Source organism: Musca autumnalis, unplaced genomic scaffold (genome assembly GCF_047663935.1).
Source record: "Musca autumnalis isolate F117 unplaced genomic scaffold, ASM4766393v1 scaffold_2, whole genome shotgun sequence".
Classification (NCBI taxonomy): Eukaryota; Metazoa; Arthropoda; class Insecta; order Diptera; family Muscidae; genus Musca; species Musca autumnalis.
The window spans coordinates 151,781,707-151,802,105 of NW_027411755.1; the positions used below are offsets into that span (position 1 = coordinate 151,781,707).

At 35.4% G+C, this 20,399-nt stretch overlaps 1 protein-coding gene across 1 annotated transcript in view; it reads right to left on the minus strand.

Annotated features, from left to right (window-relative positions):
* Window positions 1–1,032: 1,032 nt before the first annotated feature.
* cad (caudal type homeobox) overlaps window positions 1,033–20,399 on the minus strand; it is a 65,697-nt gene continuing 46,330 nt past the window's right edge. The window contains exon 2 of the mRNA XM_073969567.1: window positions 1,033–3,207. Coding sequence (XP_073825668.1) covers window positions 2,747–3,207 — 461 coding nt within the window. The 3' untranslated portion in view covers window positions 1,033–2,746. The remainder of the gene's footprint in view (window positions 3,208–20,399) is intronic.

A 20,399-nucleotide genomic window follows, 5' to 3' on the forward strand; every position in this document is an offset into this window, starting at 1 on the left:
ACATAAAGAACATTTTGACATAACATATTCAAAATTTTACGATGCCACTACCTGGGTAATTGTGCCATGAAATCAACAAAAAATGAGTGTGAACACCGGGGTGTATTTCAGGATTTCGTGAAATCCAGTGGATTTTGGAGCGCTAGTGTAAACTTGGCATAAGTTTAAGTTGAGAAATTGCAGTCATGGCATTGTTTTATAATGAGGCGATATATTCAGTGAATTGTCCCAATTTCAACTTCAATATCTCAGAAACGGTAAAACCTACAAAAATATCGCGATATATTATAGATAATTTCCACTGCTACAACATTTTTTTTATCCCCATTTCGATAGACTTGCGGTTTCCAAGCAAAATCGTGAAAACGTAGAAAACCCATAAAAATGTAAACTTTGACCGCGATTTATTTAAATAGCCCTCCGGCGTTTTTTTTTTAATTTTTCTCATCCATGAACATCAGCGCACCACCTAACATTTGATTACGTATCGCCTGCAAAGTCCATGTAAAAGACAATAATTCGCAGAAAATCGAAGAACTTTCAAGCTTATTTGTGTGCATTTTTTCAGTTGGCACACTAATCAAAAGAGTTCCTTTTTGAACGTCTTGTTCATCCCCGATGCATAACTTGTCAATACAAAGACATAAATACAACAAGATAAGACATTTTGTTTGCTATCATTCTTCAGTGAATGGCTTTTGAATTTAACATAATGTTATATCACCATATGGTGATATAACATTTTTTTCTTTTATACATTTTTACGTATTTAACCGAATTTACCGATCCAATTGACATAGAATTATTCTTGAATAGATCCTTGAATTCATAAATTTCGTTTCTGATACCATTACATGAAATGTCCCTGCTTAGTTGCGATTTTGAATTAACTGCAACCTGTCAAGGGTAATGTTTCTATACAAAGTTTCGTAAACATTTTTTTGTTGCATGCATTTTGTCTAGTCTTAGTTGTATTTATGTCTTTGGCCAATATACCTTACCTCAATTAGCTTTCCATAGAAATATAGTGCATTTTTATTTATATTAAGTAGTAGATTTATTTTGTCTTTAGGCTTTTTTATTATAATTTTAATTAATAATTATTTTATTTAATTTTAACTAAAGTAGAGAATTTTTTTCTGTTTTGTTGCTAATTTTCTTATTATTTAATAAGTAATAAACGTTAATTAAATACATAATTATTTTGAAAAAAATTATAATTACATAATTATTTTGAAAAAAAAAATGACCACATAAATAGAAGAATAGAAGCTAGAAATTCATTTTGCAAGTTCGATTGGAACATATTTACATAAGATAAGTAAGGGGAAGCATGGGGGAGGGGGAGTATGTATAAGTAGTAGTTACAGATAATTGCACAGTATTGAACAAAATTCGTTAATTTGTTGTTGTTATTAGTAGTATTAAATTTCTCTCTCTATCTCTCACGCTTATACATATAAATTAAAGATAAAAATATGGTTATAACAAAATGGTATGAAATTGAAATATTTTTCATGGTTAATCAATTGGTATTATAAACCAATTACAAAAATTACTGAAAGTTTATGGTACACAATAACCACGTTCATTATAACCATTTTCGTCTCAGTTACGAATGTAATTTTTCATTTTCTTTTTTTTGTTAATTAACTTAATTTTACGAGTTGTGGTTCAGTGATCTTTCCAAGGACGGCTACATATATTTCTCTCTGTGTATTTGTGTGTGTGCGTTATAAGGCATAGTAGCTTAAACTTAAAACTAGCTTAATATGTAGTTTATTATAGGAATATTAAGGCTTAACTATGAAAAAAATGGGAAAATTAAATAAAAATAACTCAAAATCAAAAATAAAAAAATTAAAAATAAAAAAACTAAAAACAAAAAACAATAATAATAAAAAACACATAAATTGGTTTTTACTAAGGTAAGGCGGGGGGTTGGTTGGCCATAAAACCCAGTAGTACCGCAATGAAACGTAAGTGTAATGAAGAATGTAACCATGGAAGTTTACAGGGGGTAAGGGGGGGGGGACGATAAATTAGTACGTCTTTACAACAGTTGGAATATACAATCACAAAAGACAACACGTGCAATATTCAACTGCAGTTGACATACTAAAATAACAACTATTTACACATACAGACATTATGATTACATTCGTTCACACATATACAGTCTCATAAGCGTAGTGGTCTAGCTGGATGCCACCTTTCTCTCGCCCGTTCTGGGGAAACTTAACCTAAGAAAAAAATCTAGATTTCAAAATAGATATAACCCTGTTAGGATTTTGACCAATCGTCACTGTGGTTAAGTGCGGTTTTTGTGATTGTGTGTGTGTGATATTTTTTAAGCTGTGTGGCAGTGCGATGGGCCGAGTGGTAATAATTCACTAGGGCATGGGGTTTGATTGCATGCTACTAGACATGATGTTGCAGTGATATTTTCGCAGCCGCTGCCGCCGACGGTACTGTCACCATTAACAACATTGTCATTGCCGTCGGCGACAGAAACAGCAGCAGCTGCCGCCGCCACAACGGCCAATGCATTTTCAACATCATCGGCGCCCAACGCCACAGCTGCTAGATCATGCAAAATATTTTCTTCCTCATCACCATGTTGTTGAATGTTGTTTGTGGTATTGTTGCTGCCGCTGCTGCTGTTGTTGTTGTTATTAATAATATTGTGATTGTTGCTATTAAGGCTAGCAAAACTGCTGCTGCCATCTAATGCAGCATAAGGTTGTCACATCGATAGGCTACCCACAGCTGCTGATATCTGGGCATGTGACGGTTGATGCAATTGATGTGAATGGGCAGCACTCATTGCCAAATGATGGCTATGCAAATGTGGAGGTAAACGCATTGTCGGCATACCCATTGCGGCCATCGAATTCATTGTATGCAGGGAATGTTGTAAATGTAGACCTGGTTCCAATTTTGGTTTTGTGTCCATTAAATTAGCATAATCGGGATGTTGTACACCGCCAATACTTGGCTCACTGACTTTTTTGTTTTGTTTGCGTTCTTTGGCGCGACGATTTTGAAACCAGATTTTCACTTGACGTTCCGACAAGGAGAGAGTTTGAGCCAATTCGGTTTTGCGTCGTATGGTTATGTAACGTGATGTACAGTATTCTTTCTCCAATTCCAAACGTTGAAAGTCCGTATAGACAACACGGTATTTATCCTTGGTGCGGGTTTTGCCTGCAAAGAGAGAGATAGGAGTGGGAGGCAATTAGTATCTATATTTTGTGTTCTGGTTTAAAAAAGAATATATGGGGAGAAAGGAGAAAGGCAAGAAACTCTATAAAGAAAGTAAAAATTTATTCGCGTTGAGCTTCATTTGGAAACCCTATCAAACGTAGTATAAAGTGGGACCCGTTGCGAAGAGAAAAAATTCTTTCGTTGAAAATATCAGAAGACGAACTTAAAAAAATTAATAAACGAATTGTAAATATTTCAGCCTCACTGGCAGAGATAATTTGATGAAATAAAGCTCTAGAGATATAAAGCTCAATTTGTCTTGACACTGCAGGGAAAACTCTGCAGGTCGATATCTGCAGAGTAGCATCACGGGCAGACACAATTTGATGAAATAAATCGCTTAAGAAGGCACCACTGTATCAGTGTGACTTCAGGGAAAAGCCCCACAGACCGAAATAAATAAAGTAGCTGCTTTGCTTTATCTGACTTGAATTTAAATGTATATAAAATATCGTAAAATCTTCATGTAAGCATTTGGCCAACGTTGGGCGCCAGATGTGACAAGAGAAAAGTTGATTTATCTCAAAGAGGAAGCCGTCAGTTGACTGCAAATAGGTGGAAGGAGCTCATCTAAAACTTCTTGAGAAAAGGACACTGACTGCTGGATTCATATTTGATAAGAAATGAAACAGAACTCATAATTACTGAAGATTCTGTGCCTAGTGTTGGTTAACATTGGACACTGACATAGTAGGTGTTCGATGGTCTCTGTTTTCTCCTCCTCATCCTCACATAGCCTGCAGTAATCGATATTGCTTGCTTTCACTTCATCAACAAATTCTAGGTCTTACATAGCAGTGTCTCGTGATGAGTTCTACGGTAATTCTGTTTTCGGCCTTGTTGAGTAGAAGTAAGGAAGCCTCTGCAACCGGATTCGTTCTACCATTCAAGACAGAACATCAAAGTGCTAGTCGTCGATTGATTGTAATTAGTTTCAAGCTTGAAGGCGCTCAGAGTACTATTGCCCTATTTTCTACTTGAGAATAGGACAATAAATGCTTGGTCCATGTTTGATAGGTATGAAGCAGATGAGAACACATAATCACAGACGAGTCTGTGTCTGTGTCTCAGCATGCAGTAATCGACATTGCTTTCATCCCACCAACCGGATCAGAATCTTACATTGCAGTACCTCACAATTCTGATCTCGACTTTGTTAAGTAGAAGTTCTACGACTCAATATAAAGGTCAGGTAAACCTTCAGATTCAGCTGGGATAAAAAAAATATTTTTTTCCAGTTTATAAGAGAAGTGACACATTAGGGGTTGTACAGATCTCTCAATTGTAATGTTGTGAGAGTGTGAGACCTGATAGTAGCCATAGACAATCTTGTTCCCGATAATGTCATAGTGGTCCGGTGTTCAACAGAAAATGATTTCGTCCCTTTGTAGCTTTCCTAGCAGATCTCTACACAAGTTAACAAACTTGGATTTGATAAAGCAGAATTTGAGTGTCTACACCCTTGAACCGGATTCGTTTTGTCATTCGCGATCAGTATAGAAGTTGTTGAAATTGTTAATGAAGTGACACATTTTGGGATGTAGATGTTACTCAATTGTAAAATTGGGAGATTGTGATCCAATGGTGAAGACACTCCAGAAATTTTAGCCGCTCTGAAGTTGAGTATTGCTTTGTGATAACCACTGCTTCGCAGAGAGGTTAAACAGCCTCCTTTGTAGAGGATAGAAGAGTGTCCATAACGCGACTCGCCTCACATCTTCATCTCACTGAGCCTAAAAACGCTTCCGACCGTGATATTTTCTACTAGAGTATTCAAAGGTTTGATACCCAGCATTGCGTTTAGGGCAGCCAGCCTAGTATAGTGTGGTTAGCCGGCAACTTCTTATGTGTTTACACCATAGGTTACCAAGAAGAGAACAGATGAAATGTGAATGTATTTAAAATATAGATAAGTTTTGCCAATGGGTAAGTAAAGGTAGAGTTACATTAGGCAAATATTTGCTCCAGCGACCGGCAGTGTGCGCTTACTGAGAGCAAGTTAGCATAAATTCAATGTATTATTAACACTCACTTGATCTCAGTAAGCGCACCATGCCGGTCGCTGGAGCAAATATTTGCCTAATGTGACCTTACCTTAAGTTTGTATGCCCACAAGCTACAAAACAAAAACAAATCATAACATTTGTTCTGTTAATCAGCTGATTTACTTAACTTACTAACAGCTGATCAATATTAAGGGTAGTTCACATTGAAAAATGTATCGTAGCCTAATAACAAGACAGTGCTTTTGACAGCACCGATTATAAGGAATCTGGGCGTTGTACACTTGCCAGTTTTGCCTGGTTTTACTTGGGAAATAGCACATACCACCATACAAGACATCCATATTTCAACATACGGGACAGAGCAAAGTCTTATAAGTCCAATGTGTAACCAGATGTCTTAACCCCCAAACGTTGATCTATTGACTTCTTATAACAGTAGTGTGCTACTAAGCCTTTTTAGTGAGCTCCTCAATATTCCTTTTCTATTGAAATTGGTGGCTTATAAAACCGGTAGTGGGAAACTAACAAGTTGCCTTCAATTAATCAGCTGATCTACATACTAACAGCTGATCAACAGTAAGGGTAGTTCACAATGAAAAATTTATCATAACCTAATAACACACGTATTAAGTTTGCCGTGAAGAAAATTGAGAGATAACGGAGATGAAAGAGTTCCTCCATAGTATTTATGGCAAACTTTACACGTGTAACTACTGTCTTACCAAAAAGTCGGTTGTGTAAAAAATAGTTTTAAGTTATTCTTGGTTTTTATTGATTTTTGCAAAATTTAGGATTTCATGTTGCTTTTGAATCTCGATAAATGTAACTTTAGTTTACCCCTATAAAGCTTCAAGGAGTAGGGGCAACAAATAACTTTTGTAATGAATTAAAAGAGAAATAAATGAATTATAAAAAAGTAAATTTAGAGTTCCATAAGATAACATTAGGTCTGTTCGATAACTTTCTCAGCAATAATTACTCAGAAAGTTCCAGCAACTTCTCTCAGCGAATTTTACCCTCTCAAGCAAGAAAAATTGCATAATGTTATTGAACAACATTTTGTAAGTACTTTTTTATTTATTTTAATTATTTAAAGTAATAATCCTATACACAAGTTTTTAGAATATGAAAAAATGGGAAATTGTGAAACCTTCTTGGTCGAAAATGTTAACATTTCAAGTTGTTTACATCGAACAGCTGATTAAAAGTCAGCTGACCAAAGTTACAAATTCTTACGGGACACATTTTCCCAGTAAAAATTTGCAATTTCAGCCACATAACTGTCAAAAAATCTCTCTCAACTCGCTCTCCTTTACTGGACAATTTTGTTATCGGACAGCATTCAGTAAAAATTTGTACACATTTTTGGGTTATCGTTCAGACCATGACACAATAATACAGGTACAACGGCAGCTGATTATCACATTAGTTGTCAAAATGCATTATTGTGAATAAAATTACATAAAAAAGGTAAACAAGCAATTCACAGTAGTGCATTATTTTGACGTTTGGTGTGGTAAATGGTCCGATTATTGTTACGTAACACCTTCTTATTCCGCCATGGTTCAGACCTATTGGCAACTGCTTGTTGTTTTTAATGCGTAAAATGTCACTCAACGGAGCCATTGTACAGAGGCTTTAAACGATTTAGAGGTTCTTTATTGCCATTCAAATCAAAATCACATCATTCTCTTTGCACCGACAATTTGTGTCAAGGTTTTCATCACGTAAATTCTCTATCCCCCGATAACCATCAAGTTGTTGTTTATATAGCACATCTTGTTTTTTACATTATTTGCCAATATAAATTAAAATTTAAACCTATTTACTTACATACGAATGTTGCTATGCAAAGTTTGACTCGTCAGTTTAACCAAGTGGTGTAATAATAAATGAAATGTAAATATTTTTTACACCAGAAAGAGTTCAACACACAAATCTTAATTATTTTACAATTTATTTATTTAGACAGAACTAGAGACAACTAAATAAAACAAATAGTGAACTTAGAGCTAACGACGACGACGAGTGATTGCAAACAAAATCTTCAACATCATCATCATTAGATTACATAGCAAACGTATACGTAGATACTATTTGTCTATCCTATCATCATGAAAAACATTTCAAATACCCTCATTTAGTGTGGTTGTCTATTTCAAGATCTTTTTTGACGACAATTTCCAAAGTGATAGAAGATAAGCGAGATCAGGTGAAATCTATTTTATCATACCCATTTTGAATTTGAATAATGTCTAAATGTCTTACGTAGTCATCCGTGTGTATGCACATATGTATGTATGTGTCTACACATATTACGTTGGATGACAGTTGATTTTGCAATATTAAGCAGTTTTATGCTTTAATTCACACTATCTAACTCTAATGAGTTTTTCGGATAATAATTTTTGTTTGAGTGGGTATAGGGATGTCGCTCGCAAATTGAGGAGGCTATTTAGAGCCAACATTATATTATATCAAAAGAGATTCATAGTATTTTTGTGGACATAATTATAGAGCACAACAGTAGCATTCCTATGGAGGAGGTGGGGTGGAATTCGTTATGGCATCTTCATCAGCTCTGCTATTGGATATCAACAACATGCAAGAGTGATCTTTAGATAATGGTTTTACATTCTCCATATTCGGTTCTTGTTGAAGTATTTATTATTTCTTCCAAAATATCCCTACTGTCATCCCTATTGGCCAAAACCCAAAATACTACTCAAAATTTGCTTAAAATACATTATAAATAAAAAAACGCTACGTTTAACTTATCTACAAACTGTTGGTGGGTTTGGTGTATGTTTGAATGTTTGTTTTGTTAAAAACCACCCAAATATAATAAAACGAGTTTGCGCTCGGAGTTTTATGGTGGGTGGGTGGTTGGTGTTAATTTCTTTCATATATGAAGGTAATAAAAAAAGTTCATGCTTAATTGTATATTTTTCTGTTTTTTTTTGTCGTTCATCTATTTGGTTAATTCTTTCTTTACCGACTCGAGTTCTTCTCTTTTTTTGTGTGGTATTTTTATTTATGTTTATCGTAAACAAAAAATAACAAAAACGAATAAAAGAAATTAAGGTGTGAACAAATTTTTATTATTGTGTCACTCAGTCAAGTTTAATTTTAATTTAATTGTCGTTTTTGTGTGCACTCATTTTTTGTTGTTTTTTTTTTTCATATTGTCATGCAGGTGATTGTGATTCATACTAAAGTTCCTAAATGAAATTAAAACGTCAAATATATGAACGAAAACCACAACCAACAAAACATTTTGCAAATGGAGCCCAATGTGGAATTCTTATATATTCATCGCTTTGGCGTTCAAATTTTTAACGTCTCCGCAGGACCTCATGTCAGCCATCAAGAGCTGATTCCGTATAAATCATAGAATTTCCACATTGCGAATAATTTCCTCTCATACCAAAATTCTTAAATGAACTTAAAATTCAAATATACGAACTAGTTTCTAGATTAACAATGAAAACGCGAATATTTTCCATACAAAAAAAGGTTTTATTGTTTTCTTAAGTAGTCTCCAGCATGATTTATACACTTTTTCATGAGCTCAAACCAAAGCTCTTCTTCCACTCCGATTGAGACACCTCCAAAACATGGTTTTTGGACGCTTCAACAGCATATTCTGGTGAGGAAAATCGTTCAACAAAGCTTTTTCCTTGATGTGCGGAAATCAAATGAAGTTACTGGATTTCAAGTCAGGGCTGTGCGGCGGATGACCCATCAATTCCACGTTTTGTCCGTTGAAATAGGAGCTGTTTCGAATCGATGTGTGAGAGCTCACATTGTCATGGTGCACAATGGTTCGTCTTCTCTTGTTCGTTTTTCGAGTTTCTCAGGAGACTTCAGGCAAACAAATTGTTGTGTACCACTCAGAATTTACCGTCATACGCTCCTCAAGCCGTTTAGTAGCCACATGGTCAGTTTAGCTGAAGAAACGGGCTACCAGTTGTTTCAAAGTGCTTCTTCTATGAACAAATTTCGCTGGATTGGGCTCGCCTTCGAAGACATCCACGGTCGCTTTCTTTTTTCTTTTGGACTCATGCAATTAGATTCGTCGTTTATGAGGATCATATAAACGTCGTTTGAAGCACCGCGATCATATTTATTCACAGTTTCATTGCACAACTCGACAAGAGCCTTTATCAAATTGTGCTGGATCTAACGTGAAAGCCCCATTTCTGCGGCCAGGTTTCCATGCAATATCAAATGTTTGTTGGTGGAATAAGTGCCCAAGAATGCCTCTATTTCAGTGTATATAACATGACGGTCTTGCATTATCCATTCACGCACGGCTTAATTTTTTTCTGGTACAACGACCGTTTTTGGAGGACCCTCACTACCTTTGTGTTTTAGCAAGTTTCGGCCACGATTGAATTCATTAAACAAGTTTTTCATAGTGCTATAGAATGGTCCTTTATCGACATTCAAAGATTTAATTTGATCGATGCACTCTTGCCGTGATTATCCACGTCGAAAGTTCCGAAAAATGATCGGACGAAAATGTTCACAAGTATTTTTTTTGCGAAGTGATTTTTTCAAGTCACTGTTTAACGTCTGGCAACACTACGCCATGCCTAGGCCAAAAACTTTTCTAGTTCCCTGTAGGTTAGGTTAGGTTGAGAAGAGGGGTGATTCAAGATCACCACATGTCCTTAAAAAGAAAGGGCATACACTTAAGCCAGAAGAGGCCTGTTGTGCGCTCTAATTTTATGTATCCTGGAAGTTGTTGTTGTTAGTTTAGGAGTTCCGTCCCATTGACGTAGTCCCTCAAGTTTTTGAACCCGATGTCGTTGATATGGTCGAGTCCTGTAATTATGTCGTATACCATTAGTTGAGTTCTCAAGTTTGTGAAAGCCTGGCAGTGGCAGAGATAGTGTTTCGTTGTCCTCGCCACATGCCCTGCATTCACTATTCTCTGCACAGCCTATCCTGTGCAGATGCGCTTGTAGTCCTAGATGCCCTGTAAGGACACCAATCAGTCTACTGATATCCTTTTTACTCATCACTAGGAGGTCACTTGTTTTGTCCTGGTCTGGGTTTCCCCATAGGATTTTTGTAGTTTTTTCCTTTTCATGGTTATTCCATAGGGATACATGAGCATTCTTTGCCCAAGCTTTTAGTCCTATACGCGCCGCCTTTATAGGTTTGGCATTGTCTAGACTTACTGTAGGTAGCTCTCTGGCATGTTTTGCTAAGGAGTTTGCTACTTCGTTTCCTGTAATGCCTATGTGTCCTGGTACCCATATAATGTTTACCGAGCCATAATGGGGAATAGGCGTTAATTGAATTTTTACACTCTAAGATACTTTTCGATGTTGTTTCCTTACTTGTTATAGATCTAATTGCTGCTTTACTATTCGTCAGGATGTTAACTGTGAGTGGCCTTGTATTTGTTTTAAACCCGTTCAGACATTTTGTGAACGCTCGGATTTCGGCCTGGAGGATCGTGTTATGATCCGGGAAGGGAGATTCTCGTTTCCGCGTCTACGATATAAAGACCCAGTCCCGTTCTCCCCCCTAACACAGCCCGTCCGTAAACCCGCAGCTTCCAGCGGGAATCTGTGCTAGGGTTCCATCGATCCACATATCTCTGTCCGGTATTAGAACTTCACACAGAGCTACTTCACTTGATTCTGGTATCCGGTCCGATACTATTTGATTTATAGATACACTCGTTGTGAACCGTACTATTCATTGGTAGTATGTTTGGTGGTCTCTTTCGATCCACTCGCTCATCGCTTTCAGTCTGGTTGCTTCATACCTTACCTGTATTTCTATCGGGTGGACAAATAGAATTGTCTTTAATTGGTGTAGTCCTCATCGCCCCGCTAATGCCTCGGCTGCACATTCTTTGGACTCTTTGCAATGTTTCCACATTGTATTTTTTGTCCACAGCTGTCCACCATACAACAGATGCGTAAGTAAGAATCGGTCTTATTACGCTTCTGTATAGCCAGTATATCATTCTAGGATTAAAACCCCATTTTGAGCCTATAGCCCTTCTACAAATTGACCAACATCTGTATGCTTTGGCAGCCCTTTCCTGGATATGGTCTTTCCATTTTAGTTTCCTATCTAGAATTACCCCCAGATATTTAACTGTTGGAGGTGTAGTTAATGTCTTATTCAGGAAAACTGGTTCCTCGACGGAGCCCAATTTCGTTTTCCTAGTGAAAGGACATAACTATGTTTTTTCTGGGTTAACATTAAGACCTCTTGGTCTAGCCCAGTTGTAAGCTATATTTGGAGCCTCTTAGGCTCTCTTACAAAGTAGATTTGGATTCTTTCCCCTTAGAAGTATTATAACGTCGTCTGCATAACAGACTGATTCAAATCCTTCCTTGGTTAAGGACCTTAGTAGACTATTTATGGTAGTTCCCTATAAATAAATTAAAACTAAAACCATAGTATTTTTTCCCAATGGCGCCCAACGCGGGTCATATTTTCATAATTTTCGTTACTTTTGAATTTAAATATTTAGTATAATTTTCTCTCTTAAGATTTTAAATTGTAAGCTTAACATGAGCTTTCATGTTTCTATAGCGCCGAACTGGCTTGTGTACATACATATGCCCATACATACATACATACATGTACATATGTATTTTTGTTCCCACAACGTCCCCAAAAGGACTAGGGAGACTTCTTTCATCACTTCCAGTGATGACCCACCAATTAAAGGTTTTCTACGGTCAAAAAGGCGATGTGTGAGAGCTCACATTGTCATGGTGGATAATGATTCGTCTTTTCTTGTTCGTTTTTCGGATTTCTCAGGAGGCTTGAGGCAAACAAATTGTTTTGTACCACTCAGAATTTACCGTCATACGCTCCTCAAGCCGTTTAGTACCCTCATGATCAGTTTAGCTGAAGAAACGGGTTACCAGTTGTTTCGAACTGCTTCTTCCATGAACAAATTTCGCTGGATTGAGCTCGCCTTCGAAGACATCCACGGTCGCTATGTTTTTTCTTTTGGACTCATGTGATTAGATTCGTTGTTTATGAGGATCATATAGTTTTTCTTCAAATATCCTAGGTATTAATGAAGACAAAAACTGTAAGCTCTCAATGGCGCCCAACGCGTGTCAAAAAGCTGCATTGAATCCTAATTTCTTAATTATTTATATTCGTTGGTCAAGTAAGTAATTCTTAAGTAATACTTTTTTTACAAATCTTCTATTTCTCAGTGATTTCCATGCGAATTAAAATTAAATTTACTAAATGCTTCCTCACAAATGGTCCAACAGCTCTAAAACAATCGTATGTTGACATGTGGGTGGCGAAAACTCACTCCCCCAAATAGCCTACATATCTTCAAGATTTTTAAAATTTTCAACGTTTTCCTTATGGCACACCATTCATTCCACAATTTTCCTGTTTTCCTGCAATAAAGTTGGTAAACTTTTCCCGTTACGTTTTATTCATTTCCGTTGCTATTCATCAGACAGCAAGGCTCCAATATGTAGTCCATGTGAATGGAGAAAAACGACATGGGAATGATTTCCCGCCATTGCAACTAATGGGGCAACCAATACAAAACAATCAATCCAACCATCATGCATATCTACGACAACACAAGGCAACCATAGTTGATAATCCAATATTTGTTTACAATAAATACTACACACACGCACATTTGTTTATACATAAATATTTTGTTGTTTTCAACCCTAATATCAACAACAGGCAAGCAGCTAAACATGCCTGCGTTTCCTACATATGTACATACATATATCTGTAGCTGCACAATACGCCATGATGGATGAATGACTGATTTGATGTGTTTGTCATTTGAACATTATCATTAATAGGTATGGTTGAATCCAATCAGCAAAAATATGTTTGTAAGAATAAACCACATGTTGTTTCCACCATTGTTGTTTTGTTTTTGCAGCGCTTATATGGGCTTTGGAATGCAACATTTGTATAACCGTATGTTTTTTCTTTGGGATTTAACATCAAATGTACCGCACTGAATTGCTGCTGGAGTACAGCAGTTTTTGAAGGACTTGCATGTTAGTCCAACCTACTATATATGAATTTAGAGAAGTGTGTACTGTTTTTGCAACAATGTCAATATTTGATTGTTGCAATGCAATCTAGGTGATGTACAGAGGTGACGTTATCTCTAATAGGAAAATATGAAAAAAACTATGTATAATTTAAAGGGAGAAGATTGTTTTTGAGTTTCTGGTCACAAAAAATGAAAATTCTGGTCTACATTGAATATTTTTCATGAAATTTGGAACTTCGAAATTTGCTACCATAAAATACTTCTTTTTATCATAAACTTGTAATAAAAATGACCTACGACAGTTCTGAATGCTTTATATTTACATTTTGATTTGAATTTCTTCTATTTTAGAGGATTTTGAAAATGTATTTATGTTTTTCCTGAGAACATTTTTAGAACGACCTTTTATTATAATTTTTTTTGACATTTAATTTTCAATAACAACAATGTTGTTTTTGTAAATTTATTATTATTTATCATTCATGCATCTACCTTATATAAATATGCATTGTATTGTACCAAAATGGAGTTTTGTTGTTTCAGAATGATGAATGTAATGATTCCGTGAAATGAACTACCGTCATTATTTTACTTAGCTCAATCAAAATAATATCCTTCATTTTGAAATGTTTACTATTTTGTTCTGTTTATTTCAGACAATGCACATGTTCACATTTTTATTAAGGGAAAAATGTGACATTGACCGACCCGGGAATCGAACTCAGGGATATAGAGACAATGACGGTCAAGACAACAAATGCAAAACGGTGCACGAATTTGCTTGTCTATGTCTGAGGGATATCTATGAAAACATCCTTGCTATATAGTCTTCAAATTGTATCTTGGGCTTTGAACAATTTCTATTCAACATTAAAAGCTCAATTTAAACTGCTACCACGCAGTGACAGGCTTGCAAGTTTTCTGTAACAAAACTCTCTCCAAACTCGCTCTCTTTTGCTGGACAATTTTGTTATAGAACAACAGGTCTGTACGATAACTTTCCCAGCAATAATTTCTCAGCAAGTTCCAGCAACGTCCCTCAGTGAATTTTACTCTCTCAAGCAAGAAAAATTGCAGAAAGTTTTCGAACAGCATTTTGCAAAAACTTGCAAGAAAGTCAGCTTTTTCGGAAAACGTATGAAAATTATTTTTGTTTCTTTTGATATTTTAAACCGAATGGAACAAAAACATAAATTTTAAAATTGCATTTGACTTATTTAAAGCAGTAATCCTATCCACAGCGCTTTAAAATCTAAAAAAATGTGAAATTGTGAAATTTTCTTGGTCAAAAGTGTTAACATTTCAAGTTGTTTACATTGAACAGCTGATTAAAAGTCAGCTGGCCGAACATAAACATTTTTACGGGACATATTTTCCCAGCAAAAATTTGCAAGTTCTCAGTCACAAAACTCTCTCCAAACTCGCTCTGTTTTGCTGGTTAATTTTGTTATCGAACAGCATTCGGTAAACATTTTTACGAATTTTTACACATTTTTGGGTTCTCGTACAGACCTATTGCTGACTCTGCTTGGCATAATGATTACATTGTGGTTAAGTTAAGACACATTATAACCCTGCAAACATTTTTGGAAATTTTCAAACCCTTAAAGATAATCTGCGATTCACGCGGAAGACCAGTTCAATCACGGAAGAGCGTATCTACAGATCTTCTGCGAATTCCCAACATAAAGTAAGTGTGTCCAGGAAGCGATTCACGAGGAAGAATCACAGACGAATCATATGGAAGATCTTTAGAAGAAAATTAAAAAAAATCTTACAAGCTGTAGCAAGAACAAGTAAGAACGGCCCGGTCGAACTTGTTATACCCTCCACCACGATTTGTATTGAACTAAAATGGAACAATTTCCCTTCGTGTATGAAGAAGACAAAATTCTAAATTTCAGCAATTTCGGTAAAAAATGTGGCCAATTTTCACAATAACCACATTCGGGAGGTACCACTCTATGGAGGCTATATTAAGACATGGACCTGTACCGACAAATTTCTGGGAGAAAGTTTTATAGCCCCAACGAAGACTAAGTACCAAATTTCAGCGATTTCGGTGGATTATTGTGGCCACAAACTTTAAAATACCGAAAATCGGGAGGTACTGTTCTATGGGGGCTATATGAAGGCGTGGACCTATATCGGCAAATTTCTGGGGGAAATTTCTATACCCCCAACCAAGACTAAGTACCAAATTTCAGCCATTTCGGTGGATTATTGTAGCCACAACCTTCAAAATACCGAAAATCGGTACCGTTCTATGGGGGCTATGTGAAGGCGTGGACCTATACCAACAAACTTCAGGTGGAAAATTTTATATACCCAACGATGACTAAATACCAAATTTCAGCCATAATGAAGCTAAAACCTCAAAAATACCGAAAATCGGGAGGTACCGTTCTATGGGGGCTATATCAAAACGTGGACCGATATATCCCATTTTCAATACCAACCATCCTGGATGTAATAAAAACTTCTGTACCAAATTTTGACGCTCTATCATAAAAATTGCGAGCTGTATCTTGATTTCAACTGACAGACAGACGGACGGACGGACGGACAGACGGACATGGTTAGATCGACTTAGAATTTTATGCTGATCAATAATATATATTTACTTTATAGGGTCTCCGACGAATATTTCGATGTGTTACAAACTGAATGACAAATTTAATTATACCCTCCATATGGTGGAGGGTATAAAAATCAATGCGATTCAAGAGGTGGTCCTAATCGGCACTTTTCAGAAATTTTGTGTGGGAGGTACCCGAAATAGTTGACATGTATAGTCCAAATTATAGTCTGATATTTGTCTCGTAGAAATGTTACGTGTGCACCATTTTAGCGAAAAGTTTTGAACTTTTGTGGGGAATGTACCTCAGGGGTAATGGACCGATATGGCCCGTTGTAGAGCTTGATTTACGTTTGGGCAAAATATTACAACTGTAAAATTTTGGACCGAATCGGTCTATTCGTTCGAGAGTTATAGTGCGCTCCAGCCACTACATATGGTGTCGTATACCTTTCGGATTATTTTCTCAGGAAGTATGGACTTGTCCCTGAGAAAACTTGTATCGTCGTAATATGGGCGATTCGAAGGCAGGCCCTAAACTGAATTTATCCTAAATTTTGTGTGGGAGATACTCGAAAGAGTGGTCCGATAGAGTCCATATTGGAACCTTATCTATTTCTGGGAGAAATTTCACGATATTCAAATTATGGACCAAATCGGTTACTACCTTCCAGAGTGATCGTACGTTCAATTTTTCCGAACATTTTCGAACTTTTGTGGGGTATGTACCTGAAGGAGTGGACCGACATGGCACATCTTCGAACTTAAACTAAGTTTCCACAAAATATTACGAAAGCCAAGTTTTGGACCGAATCGGTTGATTCGTTCGAGTGTTATCGTGCGCTCTAGCCAGCCAGACAGACGGACGGACATGGCTAAATCAATTCCAAATTGTCTGAAACGGATTTCGTCCAAACACGCTTGAGATCTAAAACCATTATTTCGTTAGTATAAATGTTGAGGGCATAAAAATAAAAGAATAAAGAAGAGAAGGACAACCTAGTTCGAAATTGGTTCGGCCTTCTTTATTCTTTTATTTTTATTATTCAGAAATGAAGCAGGGAACCAAGGCAAGCAGACGAGGCTGCTTTTGTACCCAGGCCTTTAGTTCGGCTTATAGGGCAAATATTTTGTAAAAGGCCAACTAAATAAATAAGTCATTATCCTGTTATGGAAACTTTTTGGTTCTTAACAAGTTGTTCTTGCTAGGGCGGTTTTATCCGAATATGCATTTCGTTTGCTGAATCAATGGGGTGAGTTCAAAAAATTACAAATACAATCTCCAAGAATTTACTTAAACTTTATCAAGACAAACAACGTAAATATCGCACCTTTGTATAAAAAAATTTAATTTATTTTGTTAATAAATAATAATTAAACAAATATTTTGTCAAGTAATTAGTAATAATTTAATAAATACACAATTAATCAAATTAAAAATTCATTAAGTTCTCAACTGCCAGAGTCTAAATAAAATAATTCATTAAGGTTTTTGTTTGTTTTTTAATCAGACGTCAAAGCATATAGCACCCTGATATGTAGTTCGGTTTGTCATCAAGAGACAAAAAAAAAGAAGTGGTGGCAGTTTAAATTTGCCTTTCATTTAAATGTCCTTTTGTTAATAAATAATAATTAAACAAATATTTAAGCAAATAATTTCTAATAACTGAATAAATAATAAATTAATCAAATTAAAAATGTGTTAAATCCTCAATTCAATTCATTATTGTTTTTGTTTGTTTTAATCAGACGTCAAGGCATAAAACACCCTAATATGTAGTTCGGTTTGTCATCAAAAGGTAAAAAAAACTTAATAAACTGCCGGTGATGTGACTATTTAGTGTTTCTTCCATTCATTGGTTTAATTAGTTATTGTAGTTATCATTGCTCATAGAATAATACCGTGGTTGGTCGTGTCATCATTCATCAGCTCACCTGAAAAGCATGCCGACAAAGAAATCCCAACAAGAAACGTGCAAACAAACAACACCAATATATAGCAAAGCAAAAAGACAACTTTTTTCTACTCATATATTCAGAGTATTTAAAGCTTAACATTTTACAATATTGGATTTGTATTGTATTGGGAGGAAGGAGATATGGCATTCACTACAAACACTGAAGACGTCAGGGGCGTAGCTAAATTTCAAAATAATTGTGGGAATCCTACTAATAAAATATCATATTTTACCCAGTCCCCTCACAGTAGAATTTAATAAATATTATTGAATTTATTAACTTTGTATTTGTTTTTTTTTTTTTTGGTTCCTGTTACTTTTTCTTTTTTTTACTTTATACAACCAATTGTTATTATTTATGAATTTATGACAGTTTTATTATTATTATTCGGAATTTTCATTATTATTATTCTTGTCATTATTGTCTGTCTGGTAGGTAGTCTGTTTTATTTAGTTATAGTACCGACGCTTGCCGTTATTGCAATTAAATTTATTTGTTGAATATGATGGATGATGATTGTGAATTGTCGGTGGTTACTAACTGTGGCAGTTTGCTTTAATTATTTTATTAAATAAATTAATTAGCATTTATTGGATTAAAATTAATGTTTATTGACCCTTTATAAAGCAGCCTAGTATTTGTATATGGTAATGGAGGCATGTGGCTGATAACACAATGGCGGGGAAATATGACAAGATTTCATTGATATAAAGTTATTCTTAAGGTATGTTTACAGAGAAGCAAAAATACATGTTTTAGGTAAACATATATTTTATTTGACGTAAGGTAGAAGGAAGAGCTTTCGACGCTAGATCATTTACGTCAACAAATTATAGCTTTGTTCCAGAACTAAAAATTCTTTACAATGTTTACCACTTTTACACATTTTACCACAAAAAGCGTTCCAGTACAGAAAAAAGTTGTAAAATGTTCACTTCTCTTTAAACAAAAAATGGCGCTAAAAGACCCTCTCTTTAAAAACGTTTTACACGACAAATTTGGGCTACAAAAAAACGAACACACATATAGTAACATGGTTGCCTGCGTCTGATTGGCTGATACGCGGACTTTGACATTTGTTCCAGTTTTTTTTGACGTTTTTTTTTCATTTTCCGTTCCCAAACTATTTCAAAAAACGTTTGTGTGAGAACAATTTTTTACAGTTCTCTACTATTAAAAAGTACGGGAACAAAGCGTATTTTCTTATGAAAGATGACCATTTTTATCCTGTCAAAGTTTGAAAGATAATCGATAAATGCACAGTTTGTCGATTAATGTTAAATAACAAAAAAGTTAGAATTAGAACTGGCAAAAAATCGGTGGCACTATCTATAAAATCGATTATTTTTTTAAAAATTTAATATCGATAGATAGTTTTGCCTATCGATATTATCGGAAAAAAAATCCCCAACCTAAAATTCATTGGAATAAATAGAAATTTCGCTGCTTTTCGGTTTTGTGTGTGTGAGAAAGTAAGTCCGCAGTTACACTTACACATTTTTCGGAAAAGTAAAATGCATTTTTTTTAATATTTTTATAAAATAGAAGCAATTATTTATTCTCCTTTACATTTCTTTGAACTACTTGTGCAAAATGTCAAGAAAAGCATTCACATTTCCGCCATTTTCATCTCCAAATTAATGGAGTTGACAACTTAACGATAGTATCGATCGCAATCGATATTTTAAAATATTTTATCGAAAATATCTGATTTTGGGAATATCGATGGTTTGCCAGCTCTAGTTAGATAATCGCTTGTTTGAGATTAGGTCTGTACCATAACCCAAAAATTTGTACAAATTTATACTGAATGCTGTTCGATAACAAAATTGTCCAGTCAAAGAGAGCGAGTTGAGAGAGACTTTTTGACAGTTCTGTGACTGAGAACTTGCAAATTTTTGCTGGGAAAATTTGTCCCGTAAAAAAGTTTTGCCTGCTGATTTTAAATCAGTTGTTCAATGTAAACAACTTGAAATGTTAACATTTTTGACCAAGAAAAATTCACAAGTTCACATTTGTTTGGATTCTAAAGCATTGTGAATTGGATTATTGCCTTAAATACGTAAAATGCAATTTTAAAATTTATATTTTTGTTCCATTTTGTTTAAAATCTCAAAAGAAACAAAAACAATTTTCATACACTTTCGGAAACAGCTGACTTTCCTGCAAGTTCTTACAAAATGTTGTTCGATAACTTTTTGCAATTTTCTTGCTTGCGAGAGTTAAATTCACTGAGAGAAGTTGCTGGAACTTGCTGAGTAATTATTGCTGGGAAAGTTATCGTACAAACCTAAAGCGGTGGTGCTCAAAATATTTTGTGCATTAGTCTCTCTGAGCGAGACTTTCCTTTGCTAAACCACGACAGATGAGAATAAAGAGAACATATGTTGTTGTTGCAGTCACGTTAACGTATATGGGTGATCTTGGCTGACCTAAAGTGACCCAATGGCGAAAGCTCCCCCTTCTACATTAGGTCTGTACGACAACTTTCCCAGCAATAATTACTCAGCAATTTCCAGCAACTTCTCTCAGCGAATTTTACTCTTTTAAGCAA